The following is an 18284-nucleotide window of genomic DNA, read 5'->3' on the forward strand; positions in this document are numbered from 1 at the left end:
TAGCAGCTGTGCAATTCAGCAACAGATTTAGTATGACTTGAGGGACAGAATACAGATGATGGAAACAAGAATGCTACCTCTGAATGACATTTTTCTTCTTTTTAATGGCTTGTCTTAGCGGCTCTCTAAGTGTGACCTGGGCAAAGTCCTGAAGAGCTGCATAAATGGTATGGCGAATGGCATGGTTGAAAACACTTTCCATCCTTCCCATCAGCACCTGAAGACCTTTGATCATGGCAATCACCTACAAAAAAAATTTGTGTATTTTGCTTATTTTGTTTGTATAATTGTTCAAACACACCCCCCCACCCCCCCAGCTTTTAAAATACAGAATATGAGAAAAGGGAAATTAATGAGTTCCAAAAGATGAAGAATAGCTTCCTTGTGCTCCTCCTACATACTGAATGGAAGAAAACATGCTCTTTCAGAGTCAACACAGGACATTTTGTCTTTTTGCTCTGAGTATAGAAAATGCTTATAGAGAACGTTCCCCTTTGTATGGAATGAATCTTTAGAAAATCCCTGTAATAAAAAGATTTATCTTACCTCAACCAAAGCAAACTTCTCCTCACTAGTATAATTGTATCTTGTTGCTCTTTCATATTCTTCCGCATTGTCAGGACAATCCTTATTAGAATATTTGTCAGTTGGGTGTACCAGCTTCCATGAATACTGCAGTTCACACAGCAGAATAGGGAGAAAAAAGATGGGGGGGGGCGGGGAAGGAGGGGAAAAGGCCTGAGAAACACAAAACATAGCTGGACACAAATAACATGCTTTAAGAAATACTCCAGTGTTTTCAAATATATCTGAAAAAAATAAGATTTGGTACTATTCTCAAAACCTTCATAAATTCTGGAGCTACTACCTAGTGGAAATGCCAAACAATAATTTGCCTAACAAATTTTCTTGCAAGCCAGCAATCCTGTAGTAGCTCAAAAATGCAATTCACACTCAGCAGGTAGTGCACTTCGGGGTATTTTTTATCGAACAAACGCTACCGTAGGCAAAAGTTTCTTCTCCACTTCAAGCATGAGAAGCACAAGAGAGACCTCAGACCATAACAAAAAAAAAAAAATCCATCACAGCCACACACAAAAAGAAGAGCTTCCAACTTGGCCAAATATTCAAATTTAGAATTCAAAAGACAACTGGAAACTACACAGTTTTTTGGAGTTTTTTAAATGTTTATTAGGCTTGAAGGTGTGAAAATAGCTGTATGATCTGTGACGCTATCAACGGCACAGCATGCATTTCTCTTAAATACTGCCTTTTCTGTCACTGCAAACACAGCTCAAAATGTTCCTGAGCAGTGTCAGGCATCTACTATCCATCAGGGTACATCTAGTGAAAAATCCTAGTCACATTTAAGTACAATTTTTCTCACAGTTTGAGTTCAGCAAATTGTAAGGTCTTGTCGATACTACCTTTGCACAAGCGTTAGATTACAGAGCAGTATAAATCTGCCTATTAGAATGGATTAATATTTGCACTAATTTACCTGTGGCAAAGAAGAGCATCACACCCTGCAACTCAAGTGCTACAAAGAGGACACTGGGGAAATTATCAAACAATGATGAAGTATCTTGGGAGAACTAAGTTGATGGGGTTAAGTTGGACTTCAAACATATTCTGAAACTTATCTGAACATGATGCTTTTAGCAAGGTTGACGTAGTGAGTGAATGCAGAAGACAGGTAAAAAAGTAGGATACTCCAGATCACAATAAATTCTCAGTAGGAGGACAGGGGGAAGGTGAACATGAACGTACATGAGAAGTGCTTAAGGGAATCCATAGAAATCAGAAAGACAAAGAAAAGCGGTGATAATAGGTAAAAAAACCTGCTGTGGTCCTCAGAGAAAGTTTGTTCTGGAACCAGGAGGACAAAAACAGAGCTAAGAATGAGAGACTTGCTACAGAGATATAAAAAAAATATAATTTCTAGAGATATAGGAACAACTGTGACTGTGAGTAGAGAGCCTGAATGCAGCAATTTGTAATGACAGAAATAAAGGGAGCAAGTCTAGGAGCTGCAGAGGCCAGAAACAGACGACAGCAACCTCTCTTAAGAAGGAGAAAAGGAGAACCAGATTTTCACCATAAAATACACCGTTGATTTAAATAAGAATAGGAAACACAGGAAAAGACATGACTCATCTACTGGCCTTGAAAAGAGGCACTTAAAAATACAGAAGAGAAAGAAAACTGGTTCTCTAGCTATGACCACTGGGACTGCACTGGGTTCACGCAATGCAAATGGCTCGATGCTCTCCCAGACCTTAGAGGCAGAGGAGGAGCAAGTCTGGCTTCTCTCATACAATGTCATCTGTTTCAACCCTTCCTAGAACGTGCTTTGGTGCAGGTAGGACATGCAGCTTTTATCTAAGGGTCTGCAGCATGAAAAGGACTCCTCCTTACTCTTCAATTTCTGCCTTGAGCAGGTTCTTACTGTAAAATACACAGTCACTTTTCTAACTGGCATCTGATCTGTTTTTAAAATGAATTGCTAGACTATAAAGCGACAACTCTGAAGGGGTTTTATTTCCCCTCCCTCATCTCCTCTCACATTTACTTTGACTAAAAGCCTAATCTAAAGTCAAGGGGAGCCTTTCCATCCATTTTTGTGTCTTCCATTAAGACCTTACGTGCTTCAGTTTACTAGGTGATGATGTCTAAACCTAGCCAGTCGAAGCTGTTCTATCACCTCCTGTGTGACTGCATGTCGGTATGGTTATTTCTAACAGAATATAATTTTAAACAGATTTAGGAAAATAATGAAGTCTTAATCTACAATATGTACATATCAAGAGCAATATAGAAACATCTGGTCAAGGCTCACAGGTGATCACCTATCCATTAAATACAAGTTGAATGGACTGTAGGAGATTGTATGTGCTACTGGGTCTTCAAAGCAACAACATTACTCCTAGCCTCAGAGAGCTTCACGTGCCTTCCTCTGAGAATGTGGTTTGGAGGAGGAGGAGAAGAGGAGTGAAGGGAGAGGGGAATTAAAGGAGCAAAATCCAACACACATTTTTCAGTCCATTAAAGCAAAGACTGTCCAACCTCACCATGCCACCTCTTTTTCATCTAGTTTTATTCCCCAGACAACATACCACTTCCATGACATGTGCACTCCACTGGGACAGAAGCTGCAGGCCTTGGAGAGAGAGATCAAAGAGCTTCCGATACTCTGCATCTGTTTTTTGAGCTTCCTGTCGACCGGATCCAGTCACCACCTAAAACATTATTAAACAACAAAAAACCCCAAAACCGTATCGCTGTATCCAACACCCACAGCCAAATTTCTACACAGATTTCTTTTAAGCACTGAAACTGTATCATGTACCAACACCTGCATTAATATCAGCTTTTCCTTCCAGAGACTTACATAGTTAAACTTCACAAATTTTGGTCAAGTGATGGAAACCACTGGTATCCCTATTGTTGCAGATGAATTCAAGACACTAGTTATACTATATATATATATATATATATATGTTAAAGGTTCTGTATATGTATACATGTGCTTTTTTTTTTTAAGTTAATTGCTTAGCTTTTAGTTTTATTTAAACTGCTAATAGCATCTGCTTGGAGTAAGGGCTAGACAACCTATTCCAAGAGAGACATGCCGAAAGTTCTAGGATATATAACTTAGGTAATCATATATAGACACACACATAGAAGAATAATGTAATTTTTATGATGTATCATTATTATTTTAAATTGAAATAGTGTAAAAGTCATGCAGAGACTGGGTACTGGCCTTGCAGCCAGCTTTTCTTGATTCAGGTGATCGAGCTTTGTCATTTACCTAGCCTGAGGTTTACCTGCTCTTCAGATATTTAACAAAAACTGTTCATCAGTGACGTGAAATTTGCATGATTAGCTCTACTTCCACACACCTCACTGTTGCTGTAACGAGCCAGTTCTGATATGAAACGCATATGGTCTTCTCTGATTTGGATCATCTGCTCACATATATTGTACTGGGGACTGCTGCTAGAAGACGTGCATGTCCATCTGTTTCAGATGACAAAAAAAAACCACCTAAATCAGTTTAGGCAATAAATAGTACAACTGTTACCACAAAGAACGAACCACAATGCATGACTTTTAAAAATCTTTCTTCTCCTCTGTTTGAGGCCTTTCCTCTCCTCACACCTCTACCTCTAACCCTTCATTAGTGATGGATTGCTCCTCCCAGTTCAAACAGCACTTCTTCAAAGTCTTAAAAAAAAAACAAAACAAAAAACAAAAAAAAACCACTTTTTTCTTTTCTGTATTTTTTTTTTTTTTAAAAGGCTGCTTCTATGACATACCAAACTGGCATCTCTCTTCAGAGGCATACACTTAGGGACAGGACCGAAAAGTATTGCAGGGCAGACAGTATAAGTATAGGCTGTAAGATACATCTAGCTGCCTTCAGATTGTTTTTCATTTCTCTTGTTTAACAATGAAGAGCCTACAGTATGCTCCCAACTATAAAAAAAAGGCATTGTTAAACACCATCAACATGTTATCAAGAGGGACACAAAAGACATGCTACCAAAAACATCATGTTAAGTAGCCTCATATTTTTAGTAGCTCGGTAGGCCCACTGCTGTTGATTTTCTCTTAGCCATTACATGCAGGTTATGTGTTTTTTTCTGCAGAAATTAAAATGCAAAGCACTACATTCTAAATTCATGTAACTGCATGGAGGGAAGGTCTTGGAGGAGCACGTAAACGTTCACTAAAACAAAGCAATAACAATAAACCACGGAACCATTTATGTAAAAACTTTCTGCATTTTCCAGCCATTTTGCTGTGCTGCACACCTAGCCAAAAAAAAAAAAAATAAAAAAAAAGAGGGGGGGAGACAAGCTAAGTTGCTGCTCCATATACAATATACACATGCCTATTTACCCATGCACTACTACGGCTCACCTTGCTTAGTAAAATCCTTCATTTCTTTTAAAGAAAGTTTCATATTTAAAGGAAAAAGTAAAAATTAAATTAGTGTAAGATAAAATTCACTTCCTCCAACCCAGGTGATAAGAAATATCACAGATGCAAGAATGAGCTCAACTTTAAACAACCTGTTTCTTTAGCTGTGTTTACTACAGGAAGTACATTAATAGTAAAATACCCACATCAAAAAGTAGACCAAGGTGAAAAACCATATTAAAGTAATTACTGCATACATACAGGTTAGTGGGCGATTATGAAAATACACTCCAAAGGTCTGCCTTTCCAAGGCCCAGATGCTCCCCCCCCCTTTGTTTCCTTCTCCCCCTTACCTGGATTTATTTTCCTCGTAATGGGCACTGGTCTTAATGTATCTTGCAAGTTCAATCTGCATGTCACCAAACAGTGGAACAACCTGCAGCTGCTGTACACGGGGAATAAATCAGATTAAATAAATTATTAACTGCAAATGTTAGTGAAAGAAAAACAGTATTTACCTATATGAAAGTCCAAAATGATCCTTATTCTATTTAATTATATTTAAAAAGTAAGGGGAATTAACCTTAAAATCATGTATCAAAGAACATCTCACTTAACCAACCTTAAAGAACTTGTCTATCTTGGCCAAATTTATCCTTTTCTTTGCATCCAGTTTATAGATGTTACTGACACTTCCATCCATCAGGTACAATCCAAAGCCCATAACCTAAAAAAAAAAAAAAAAAAAACAAAAACAAAAAAAAAACAACAGAAACAAACCTCTCTGCTAAAGGACCTCAGAGGTAAAATCCTGACACAGTAAGACCATTCTTCATACCATTAAAAAAAAAGTAATACTTTAAAAACACAGTCCTGAAACACCCACCCTCCTTCAAACAGAATATATTTTCAGATACATACATTTCTGTAGTATTATTCTATTATATGTATACTAGTAGCTTTTATATTAATATTAGCCTACTCAGTTATCCTTAAAAGATGCTACTTGTTTGTATAAAGGTTTAGCATACAACTAAATCCCACTGAAACTAGAGTCTAGCTATTTTTAGAGAGCTTCTTCACTTCCATTTTATTAAAATTCTGCATGTGCAAACTGATACGTAACAGAAGTTTAGATCTTTCACTCAAGGGTTCAGAAGCATCTAAAAAAAAGTCTAATTATATTTTGTCCAAGTTATTCATTAGCATAAAGTTATATTTCAGTATTTACAGTATCAAGAGCTGAGCATCAGCAACCTAATGTGTTCTAAGCATGCATTTACCAAGCAAAAGGCCTAAATACAAAAGACATGTTGCACGTTCCCGCAGACAGAATGCAAATATTCAAGAGTTCATCTACTGTTTCACGATGATTCAGTTCAGTCCTAATAAACAGAGCTCTTCAGAAGTTAAACACTGAAGGAACTCCAAATATTTGTCATGAGGCAAATTTTCAATTCTTACTCCCTACCTTCTCTTGCACTGCAAGACATGCAACTGATAATATCAACCACACTTCACGTTGCCCAGCACCTTCTTATTACACATACGTATTCCAGCTAACTAATCTACTAACTCTAATTTTAAGCTGCTTCTTCCCTGAAATCTTTGATACACCAAAACCACCTTGATACATCCAAAAGACTTTTATACAAACTTGTCACGTATCTAAAAAGAAAACATAGTAGTTCCTTTCTGTTGTCAATATACTTCACAGAAACACAATTCCATGGAATTGGTTTCCTAACGAGGCTGCAGTTTAGTTTGGTCAACTTCAATTTATGAAAAACAAAAATGGATTAGAAACTTTCTAAATAGATTTAGCATGCGATAAAATAAAAAGGCAATGAAGAGGGGGGAAAAAAGGAATCATTGGAGTTATTCAGTTAAATTTGTTCTAATTTTTTAAAAAAACAAACCAAAACCCCAAACAAACAGGAATTCAAATGTCTGTGTCCTGCCACAACCATTCTTTTTTTAATTTTGTACCAAAAAGCAACCTACTTTCAAAAGCATATGTTTCTCACTGGGCGTTAAATACATTTTGTTTTCATAGTAGTCCACACACAAATTCACAATATCTGCAAGCAGCTCTTCATAACCAACGATCACCTCCAACTGTTGCTGTAAAGACTGGCAAAAAAAGAAAAGGATATTAGTCAACTATATAATCTCTGAGGATCAACAATTACTACAAAACTGGAAGAGTTTTATCTTAAGAGTTTTGTAAAGCATTAGATATTTTGCAAAAAAGACAATTAAAGCTTACTTGGGTTATCTTGTTGTGGTTGGCAAGGAACATGGAGAGGTTCTGGGATTCTTGAATGGACTGAGGATCTGCCATTTTCCGCAGGAACTGAGCGGCGCTTTGAAAAGAGAAGAAAAAACAGTCTTTCCCTTCAGCAGGCCTGCTTGTAAGCAAATCCATCCCCTCTCCATAGAAACACTCATCCCCAAATCTGCCAGGGAAACTGTAAGGTGTGAGCAGATCTTTTAAGTGCCAGTACAAGAGTGTATCATTCACTGCCTGTCCAGGACTGCCACCCTCAGAGCACCTCCCACCTCCAAACTCCTGAATCCAGCAGAAAGAGAACTTGGCAAGGTGAAAGTTCACTATAAGAGAGATATGGACTTAATTTATCCCAAGTGAAGTGTTTTCCAATCCCAAATCCCCCACTGCACCCTAGTTAAAAGATCTAACCTAACCCAACCCCAAAAATATTGGGTATCTCCCTCAACTGATGGGGGCAGCAATGGCTCTATAGACCCAAGCCATGCAACAACTCAGGAAAACTCAGCCTTCCAGAAAATCCAGAAGCATGCCTCCAAAGGAAAAAAAAAAAAAAAAAAAAATGCAAACCAAGTAAGTTTAGAAGGTCTCTAGGCACAACAACTACATAAGGCAACTGCCGGTAGAGGTAGAAATTAAATCTCATGTAAATGGAATCAGCATAGATAAAATTGGCTAGTCACTGCCTGAATTGTTTTCTTTAGGAACAACCACAAATGCTACAGCCGGCATGAAGACCATCTCCCCCTGCTGTTCTGACCACCATGTTCAACAAAACACACCTGATACTATTTGGCAGCTCAAGCACAAAACTTGGCCCACCCTCCTACACCCGTGGTCACGACCACCTCGAATGGCACAGCTGAAATGTCTTAAGAACAAACGTTAACAACTCTCACGTACAAATGCCAAGGATGGGATAGGACAGGATAGGATAGACACAAGAGACCAGAAAGCTGGTTTCCTCTCAAATTTGAAAAGAAAGGCTTTACTGAGCAAAGTATATTCATGATGTTTAGCATACACCGAGACAGAAGTATTTGACAGCTTGGTATTAAAAGGCAAGAACCTTTAATTGCTGGAAGAACAGCATAAAGAAATTAGATTTACTGAACTGCCTAACTGCAGTCAATGCACCCCTAGTGTCAGGGTAATCTGCCCCACGTGTGAAGGGACTACTTTTGAAGAGAAAGCTGTCAGAAGAAGAGCAACTGCTGCCACCTCGCGAGAGGCCTGTCTCCTGGCAGCAGACACCCAGGTCCTGGTGCTCCTTACCACACGTACCGTTTGTAGGCTGAATGGTCATTCTTCACGCTGCACTTCATATTTTTCAGCTCATCCAATACTGCAAACATGTTGATGAATTTGCCCAGCGTGATCAGATATGCTTCAGACACAAAGTCCTTCCTCCTCTCTGCATGGCACAAGCGTCTCACCTCCCCACAGAATCGTTCAATCGCATTTCTCTAATGGGGAAAAAAAAGAGAAAAAACGGGGAGTAAAAGACATGATGTTTCCAGGAAAAAAGGTTTAATCGTGTAAGTGGAGCTGTTTCAATGAAAAGTGCCACTGAAGCAGAAAAATGTTTAAAGCATGCAAGGCTAACAAGGCATCAGCACAGACCTCCGAGCTCCACCTCTGCGTACTTGCTGTGTGCTACAAGTGTCTCCAGTGTTTTTTGCCACAGAGCTTGCCTGGCACAAGAGCCAAGGTTCTTCTTTGCAGATTAAAGTCATGAAAGTTTAAAATCCCTTCGAAACAAGTGATTTCATGCTCCTTAGTGAAGAAGCATATATGCATTAAAAAGGCAGATTATAGGTACGTTCCCTTAAAGCAAACAAACAAACAAAATCGACAGCACGCTGTACATGCCAACTCTCAAAAATCATCTCGGCGCGTGTTTATTTGAGGGTTTCTTTCCAGGCGTGCACCGGGGCCCTTTGAGATGGAGATTACAAGTCCAAAAAAGACAGCAACTTTGAATGTAAAGAGGGATCAATTCTGACTTTAGAGCACTAATCTCCTTGAATGAGAGAAGACTGTTTGTACTGGGTAAGACTTGCCGGTTGGGGAAGACGACAGGAAATATTACATTTCATTCAGTCTCCTCTTCCTGTGTGCTCCGGCTCCCTCCGAATAATGCCTGGGAAACATCCTCAGTCCACTGAGCCAAAGGGCAAGCTGCCAGCAGAGGAGGGGAGAGCCAGACAGACAGACTGCCATTCTCCAGCGCCTGCGTAGCCTGGGGGGCTGGCCAGCCACAACAACAGGGAATTTCAACTGTGAATTTCCGTAGCAAAGTTGCACCTGCTGCTCTGGTGTCCAGACTTGTGGATCCCTCGCTCCCCAGCAAACGGTGTCTGTGCCCAGACTCTTTTATATATGCATGTGGAATGTATTATATTTCTATTTCCTTTCTCCCCAAAGTGCCAGATCTCCGTCCCCATGTGCTACATAGGGACCATATGCAATTACCTTTGATTTTATGCGCAAAGTCTTAACAAAGATTGCCTGAAGTTTTTAAGATAGGCATTAGAAATTCTGCCCTTCTGTGAGACAAGATGGTTTTTTTTTTTTCAAAGTAAAATGCCTAGGTTCAGTATCTGAGCACACAACATCAAGCGTACAAAATAGGAGTACAAAAGTACAAGCCTACTGACAAATTTTGTTTCCATTCCTTTTACCTGAAAATACATAAAATTCATCAGCTTTGTGACTTCTGGCTCCAGAACTTCCACAGTTTTCTCATAAATTTCTACTCTATTAGGCTGCTCGTTGCACTTGACCTGAGGATAATTAGAGAGATCATTACACATAGAACTTTCCCTGATAAAGCCTCAGAAACTAAGATTCTAAGAAAATGCATCATCATCTTAAAGAGACAAATGTAAGGCATAAATTTCTGGGTTTGGTAATTTTATGCGAGTCTTCTAAACATAGTTGCGTGTAAAAAAAAATAAATTAAGATTTTTCTATTACCTTACAGCAAATAATTTAATTGTCAAACACCTCTGTATGGTTAGGACAATATTCTTTCCATATTAAGCAACTTGCTCAAAATAATGCACTCAAAAAGGGCTAGAATTAGAAATTAAAAGATTCCACGCTAAATATTTAAACAACAGAATAAGATTTCCCTGCATTTCAGTACAAAAATAATGGCATTACAAACTCCTTATAAGGCAGGCAGGTGTCAACTCATGGTTTTCATTTTGTTCCATTTTCCGACGCACCTTAATATTCTTCTCATCCGACCCTGTACAACCATGCCCAGACACTTGAAGATGACTGTCACTTTATTTTGGGGTTTTATTTTTATATACAGACCAAGAAAACACTATGTAGCTCTGACATTTAGAAAATTACTACCTAGGATGTCTAGAAACTGAAATGTTTAACCTGAATGTTAATTGTTACATGCTATGCTACTTATTAAACCTGTTCTAAATTTAAACATTAAGTTGGGGAGTGGGAAAGGTCCATTCTCTTGAATGGCATTTTGACCTCAAACAGATACGACAATCAAAGGTTTTCCTTCTAGAGCGTATTACCCCTCTACTACTCTTGAACCAATCAGTAAGACTGACACAAAACCCATGAGGTATTGCTATAGATAAGAGTCCAGCCGGTCCCCAGGGGCTAAAAGATAGTATTCTACAGCATGCCCAGTTTAACAATTTAGGAGTCAAAGCAGACTAAACTTCAGAGCTCATCAACAAAGCTGCATCTGTGCAACTCCGCATCGAAACAAGACAGAAGTTCACACGTTGCATGACAGTTGAATTTCCATCCTTTACCTGAGGAATTGCTCTTGAGCAGCTTCTCCATGTGTACAACATGACGGCATATTCCTGACCTTCTTCTAACATTTCATTCTGTAAGAAAGACACTCAATATAATTAGGCATTGTAATACAAAAGGGTTAAAAACCCACTTGACTTACATCACCCCAAACTCTTGTCCAAACAAACCTATTTCTCTTATCAGAATATATATGTACAAACAGACATATACTGCAAGCTGAATGATACATATCATACTGTATGTAACAGTTTATTACCATAATTCATAGGCTCAGCTGGCATATTACATGTATCAGAGATGACCAGCTACCACTGTCCAGCTTGGCTATAATCCGACAGCAAAAAAAAATTCCATTTATTCTCAGTCATCTGTTTTAACACCCAACCTAATTCTGAGAGAATTCACATCACACAACAAATACCTATCAGATCACTAATCAACAACTGCAGCGATTATGATGACAAAAAATATTAATGACAAAAATTATCACCCCAGATCAGATTTTTTGTGTGTGTGTTGTTCTTTCTTCTAAAAACTAAAGACACTGTGATCTATAAATGGAAATAAAAATGCTAATCTCAAAGGGGAAGGTGGTGGTGTGGTGCATTTTTTTTCTTTTTAAGCTCAGGTACTGCAAGTGGAATGGTCAAGAATTAAAAAGTCAGCACACGTAGAACAATACCCTTTTCTACATGTCAAAGGAGAGGTCCAACATCCAAACAATCAAAACAGGTTAAGGAGTCACCAGGTATTTTACAAAGTAGATTGGTGTAAATTTACATCATTTTCAATAGCATTTAATCAGATGCTTAATCTGCCCATTCCACCATTTGTGAACTGGCCTCTAGAATTACAAAACATACTCCTCTTTTTCCAGACTGCAATAAAATGACAAGTTCAGTACAGACTGGCACTTACAGCCTGCAAGTTCTATCTGTTTCCCGAAACAGCTACACCACCAGCAGAGACAGAGTTACTAGCATAAAGTCTTATCTTCTGTTGTGGAACTGTTAAAAACCACAGAATACCTTATACAAAAGCAGGCCAATAAACCACTAACATACATACTCCTCAGTGAGGAAGCCAACAAAAACCCTTCAACACCACTAAACTGACAGAGAAACACTGGAAATTTGGGAGGTTGGAAGGTAATTTTTCATTCAAGTTACAGCAGCTAGCTGTCAATACAACTAACTCGCTTCAGAATACTGGAAAAACATACAATGAAAGCAGGAAACTTCTGAGCAACAATGGTTGACGAAGAAGAAAGACAATTTTTAAATCATCAAGAAGTACATGCACGAAGAAAGAAAAGCCACACACTTTTTCATCTTACTGCCTCCTGGAAATGTTGTAGGTAACCTGGTTTCTGGTTTTATGTGACCACAATTCTTATAGTGAACCACAAGACATGTTCCTCTCCTTTTATTCTAACTAATACAAAAGCATATATCTGAACATCTATTTACCATGCTCGAGTGGACTGTAGCTTGCTCGATGTATCTTGCAATGCCAGTGACAAATGCATTTCTGTCTTCAAAATTAGTGTTGAAGTTTGGCTGCAGAGAAAGCAAAATATACAACTAAATCTTCAGAAGGGAAAATAATTTTTATATATATTGCAAACATAAACACTGGGGGTTTTTTTGGTGGATTTTTTTTTTTTTTTGAAAAGCATATACTCTTTTTCTTAACAGTGATGGGAAATGGAAGAACCCTTTTTCCTACAATGACAACATACCTGATAAAGCAGAGATGATGGCGGGGGCTCAATACATGGTTGCTGATCTGGCAATGGCAATTCTTCCAAGAGATCCACATTGGACAAAGCATCCTCCAGTGTTACTTGAGCAGTCATTCTGCACCTGGTTAAAAATGTATACACACATACATGTCACTTTTCATGTGTCACTATATACACAGAAAACAAATTAGTAATATAAAGAGCAGGGAACTGTTTATGTTGTTAGAAATGTGCAGTTTCCCTTCAATCATAACGGAAGGGAAACAGTCAAACTGAAACCCAGTTGGTTTTAGTATACAAGTTTTAAAAAGACTTTTAGGACTAACATCCTCTTCCTTACTTCTATGAGTTGAGAAATGTTTCTCTTCCCCCCACTGCTGCACGCCAGAAATACACCAAAAATAGAGAAAAGAGTGACTTCTAATGCTCAGTTCTGAGTCAATTTATCTCCAAACCTGTATGCACAGATACTGCTACCAGGCCATCTTCAGGAGACCTGGCTGTCAAAAGCTGCCAGCAGTCTCCAGTGTTTTGTGTCCCGGGACATCCAGATCCCCTTTGAGTAGTCAGTAATGGAGAGGCCCCAAACCCCTCGGGGCGATGGCAATCCCCATACACCTCTGACTGCTGCCACTGCATGGGGTTTTGCACCAAGAACAGGAACGAGAAGAAATTTTAGGAAGAAAGCGTGGGGTGGAACAACTCAATCACCCACTTTTGTATAATATATATATATATATATATATATATATATATATATATATATATATATATATATATATATATATATATATATATATATATATATATATATAAAAAAATCATCCTCCTCGGTGGAGTAAAAAATTCCTCATTTTTTAGGGTAACCCCTCTAATCAAGCTGCCTCTTTTTTTCTACAGAGCTTTGCAAATTATTTTCCCCCCACTCACCAGAGCAAAACCATGCACCTACTACTGTGCAAGGAGCGGCTGAGCACTGCCCTTGACTATAAGGAGGAGAGCATCCTCCTTGGATGCTGTGCCACCCCCACATGCAGGGGGGGAACGAGCAGATCTCACCACAGCTTTGCCGAAAGCTCACCAAGAGAGAGCCGGGATGCGCTGGCAATTCCACCGCTCACTGCGCTTTTAGTGGCCTGGCAGAAAAACCTCCTCGCTTTCCCTTACCTAATTATGGTTTCCTGGGGAAAAAAACACAGAAACAGCAGCTTTACCCCCAAGGAAGGGCTCAGCTGACAAAAAAAAAAAAACAAAAAAACAAAAACAAAACAAAACAAAAAAAAACCAAACAAACAAAAAAACAACAAACAAACAAAAAAAAACACCACAAAAAAAAAAAACCACACCACACAAAAAAGCCCCAAAACCCAAAGCAAAGGGAAGGAAGCAGCCAGAAGTGATTACCTATCTATCTTCACCAACCCTGCGTCCCAAGCCACTGCCGCAAAGCTAACATACCACAGATGCAGAGAGCTCGCTGACAACTTTAAACAGCCACCATCGGAAAGGTCCAGGGGCCTTTTGCTTCTTGAAGCCCCTGCCCAAACCCTGCTTCAAGCCTGAGCATATGAGTTTTTGTTAAAATAAATAAACACCCATATTGTGCAACTTGTGATTCCTGCTGAAAAACGAGGAAGGACTGGACTGACAGGAGTGCTGGCTGGCAGACCTGCACCGGGATGCTTGCCCAACATCTGCCTACACCCAGCTGAAGCTCCATCACAAGAACCACAGTTATTCTCAAATTAGAGACCGCCAAAAACCACGGCGTCCTCCCTTCGATAAATAAATACCAAAAAAATTCCACGTCTGGGCAGAAGTCCTGTGAGGAGCTCTTAACAGTGTTATCCTACAGGAAACAGAAGAGAGTGGCCAAGAAGTCAGTGCGTCTTAAATGAACAACATTCTAATTTTTGGCCTGAGTATCTATAGATTAAGCTTTAGCTAAAGAAAGAAAACATCACACTTTACACAGGTTGGTTAAACTGAGAGGCTCCTTCCAACTTGAAACTCTTCCTCCTCTGCTCTGCCCACGCTTCAAAAGCCATAGTGAAAAATCGCTGCCCCTTCTACACCAAAAATTACTGCGCTTTTCCACGTAAAGGGGAGCTGTCGTTGCGTGCAAGAAAAGCATCAACACCCTCTCCCCATTCCACACATCTTCCTTCTCCTCCTAAAACACGGTCCCCCAATGACTCAGGTCGCTGCTGCAGGAGAGAGCCAGGCATTCACAAAAGCCAGGCTCCTGACTTGGTTTCCTCAGCACTACAAGCAAATATTCTGAAGATATGGCTCTCACTCCACGCTATTTCAGAAAGCACACCTGCATGCTTTTGGCCTCAATATTTATAAGTGCAGAAGTGTAAACCTTCAGCATCTTCAGACTATCAGACATTAGACTATCCATGGATTTTTTTTTAATACTCGGAAAAGAATGTGAAAGTAGAAACTGAAACACAAACAAAACCAAAATCCCATCTCACGTACCGTGCCAGCTATTTAATAGCACAAGCCAGGGAAACCCCCATTACCAGGCCAGAGGCACAAGCTAAGAAACAAAAGCTTCCTGCTGCCTGGGTTGTGAAAAGAAATACAGGAAGGTGCATTTTTCCAAGCCCTTCGGCGTGATTTCCCAAAGACAGATCAGCATTTTTTTTCAAACCGGGAAAACATAAGCAATTGGGCACAGGCTGTTACAAAAGCCTTCTTGTTTTAAGGTCGCCCGCTGACAGCTCCACTCTGTAATTTTGCCAAAGGTATCCACGTGCCTGGTGTTTTGTTGGCCGAGTTCAACGCTCCGGCTTACCCAGCTTTTTCACCCCGGTACCCAGCAAGATGTGAAAGAGGAAGCAGCTCCTTCTTGCCCAGCTTTGACACATTTGCAAACGTTGCCAGGGCATGATTCGCGCCTCCCCTCGCCCCCCTCCCCGAGAAGCGGGCAGTGGGGTTTGACAACACCAGGGGCAGGGGCACGGCTGGAGCTCGGTTCCCCTCGCGCCGTGGTGGCCGGGAGACAACGTCCCACAGCCAGGCGTGACACCACTGCGTGGTCCTCGCCACCTCCTTGCCTGATGGGGAAACCCTGGAACCAGGACAGAAAAGATTTCCTTAAGTCTGGGGTTTTTTCCCCCCTCTCTTTTCTGCCGTTGTTGTTGATAAAAACAGCTCAAAAGGACAACGGCTGTTTCTAATGTACAATGAGGGGGGGCTGACAAAACCAGATTTTTTTTTTTTTTTCCCCCTGAAGCCTCAGAAAAATTAATTTAATTCCCAGGACAAAAAATTGGATAATTTTGCCTCCTTAAGAGTAATGCAGTATGAGTTCTTACAGCTGAAATTACTGGGCAGAAGAGCTTTAACAGACTCATTTTTGGCACAGAATGTAAGAAACCTCAAAGACCTACTTAAAAAATGCCTGACTAGGAGTTTACCTAGATGAGAACAGATTAAAATGCTGTAGTCACACTGATAATTATAGCTATACTAGTAAACTTACCCAGGCTGTGAGAATTACTTTCTTACTAAGTTCCTACAATGTTGTGTTTTCAGCTTTGTACATCCCTGAGATTTTTTCCAGGACAGATTTTCTCAGGTCAAAGACATGTAAGAATTACTGCTGAATTAATCCTCTTTTTCTTTTTGTACTCTTTTTATCATAACCCATTTTTACAGCACTAAAGTCAAAATGCACTCCAAGAACACGTTTCCCTGGACATACACAACTTAATTAGAAACCATTAATTATCTGACATCATCTCTCTCCAGGAGACAGAATCACATACGCCAGCAAGCTGTTCTGCTAAATTTTGGTGTTTGATGAGCACACCCAGCTTTCTAAGCAGGAGACAGCACCGTCTGTGCCCATTCTCAAGTCCTCTTTCTGGATTTCAAAGCAAAAAAATCCCCATCTTCCGCACAGACAGGCTCCAGCCTTACAGTGCCAAGTTCCACGGTGCCCAAGGATCAGAGGTATCAGTCACAGGGATTTTTAAGGAAACTTTGGGTGTGTTAGTGCAAGGCCACTGACTAGCTTAAATTAAGATATTCTTCTTTTTCTTCACTTCTGCAGAAGCTGAGCATCGGGTGGGTCTGAGCTGCTCAGAAGAGCTTGGGCTATGGAGAAACTCACTGTCACATTTTGTCCACAAGAAAAACCAAACCAAAAAAGGGCACCAGACCTTGAAGCTCTTTCGGTATTGTTTACATTCTGATTTAACTTCAGAGCTGGACAACTATTGAAACATATGCAGACAAAAGATTTGCCAATCTTTTTCAAATGTCGTAATTCTGTAGTGTTGTTCTCAGCCATGCGCAGTAAGCAGTGCCCTGCTCACAACATTGCTTTGGTATTTAGAGGAGATGACTGTGAGTCCTCGTAGAGACACCATTTCCATATCTCCATTCTTACTGAATAGTGTTGAAGTCTTTGCAAAATATCTACATTCTTAATGCCAAGCATATCAGAAAACACCCAGCATGATCTCTCAGCCTTGCTCTTTTAGGCCTCCTGAGGCTTCAGACTATTTGGAAAAAAAAAAAAAACAAACAAAAAAAAAAACATGAACAGGAGCAAATTATGAGGAGAAGCCTTTTGGACAAAAAGTAGAAATGTGACCAGAAGAAAAACAAATAAACAAAGAAAACACACAAACACCCCCCCCCAAAAAAAAAACAAAACAAAACAGAAGGTAAGGACTGAGAAAGCAGAGAGAAAAGGGCATTAACTTCAGAATCACTGTGAGAGAGAGGACTGCTGTAACGTTATTCTGCTTTCAAACTCAAAGGTAAAAGAAAATTCCCCCAAATTCTAGGGAGTTATAAAAAAACTGACTTTTTAAGATTTCTTCCAATGACAGAGTTAAGCAGGTCACATTATTTACCAACGAGAAGATCAAAACACATCTCAGGCACTCAGTCTATAAATAGATAAAACAGGAAGATGATGCTTAATGATAGGAGATAGTTCTTACACGTGTTCAGCAACGGCACTCACAATCCAACAGATGTAATTTGTAGCTAGCAACCAAGTTTTAAAAACAATAAATGCGGGTAAAGCAAATGAACTTAGGTAACTGTAAGCTTTCTTAGACCTTGTTAGAAATGCAGAAATTATCATGCAGTTCCTCTTTAGCCGTTGCCACAATCATTTGGTCAAGAGTTCCCCAGAAACAGCCTCTAATGGCCCTAAGAATCTATCCAGCTGAGCTTTAAAAAGATACCAATTCCCAACGTAAAACGTTCAGCCTCAAATAACTGGGTTTGATGACGTCTACTTACAGATGAAAAATAAAGCTCTTCACCACAAAAATTATCAGATTAAATTCTATGCCTCTGTTAGACAAGATCAGGACATGATGAGGACAGTATCATGTTATCACAAAACATTTTTAAAAAATTAAAAGGTATATTGAGATTCCTGAAAATATATAGGGAAAGATCAGAAAGTAATTCCTTGGAGAGGTCCAAGTACACACGCCATTTAAATTACTTGAAAACTGACAGCACCTCCCGGACTAA

The 18284-nt window shown here is 39.6% G+C and overlaps 1 protein-coding gene across 6 annotated transcripts in view; it reads right to left on the bottom strand.

The window, feature by feature from the left end:
- Positions 1–18284, bottom strand: part of CYFIP1 (cytoplasmic FMR1 interacting protein 1) — a 79059-nt gene that overhangs the window by 46271 nt on the left and 14504 nt on the right. For 3 of the 6 annotated variants that reach the window (XM_032982472.2, XM_042788948.1, XM_042788947.1), the window contains 13 exons: positions 12765–12888; positions 12493–12582; positions 11017–11094; positions 9904–10005; positions 8504–8685; positions 7199–7295; positions 6934–7062; positions 5552–5656; positions 5283–5374; positions 3906–4023; positions 3117–3239; positions 547–672; positions 78–244 (listed from right to left, as the gene is read on the bottom strand). In XM_032982472.2, coding sequence (XP_032838363.1) covers positions 78–244; positions 547–672; positions 3117–3239; positions 3906–4023; positions 5283–5374; positions 5552–5656; positions 6934–7062; positions 7199–7295; positions 8504–8685; positions 9904–10005; positions 11017–11094; positions 12493–12582; positions 12765–12881 — 1526 coding nt within the window. In that variant the 5' untranslated portion in view covers positions 12882–12888. Of the gene's footprint in view, positions 1–77; positions 245–546; positions 673–3116; positions 3240–3905; positions 4024–5282; positions 5375–5551; positions 5657–6933; positions 7063–7198; positions 7296–8503; positions 8686–9903; positions 10006–11016; positions 11095–12492; positions 12583–12764; positions 12889–13848; positions 13949–14560; positions 14618–18284 lie in introns of those variants that run through there. The other 3 variants (XM_032982468.2, XM_042788946.1, XM_032982467.2) reach the window with 2 other exon arrangements.

This window comes from Tyto alba, unplaced genomic scaffold (assembly GCF_018691265.1).
Source record: "Tyto alba isolate M040663 unplaced genomic scaffold, T.alba_DEE_v4.0 Super-Scaffold_14, whole genome shotgun sequence".
Classification (NCBI taxonomy): Eukaryota; Metazoa; Chordata; class Aves; order Strigiformes; family Tytonidae; genus Tyto; species Tyto alba.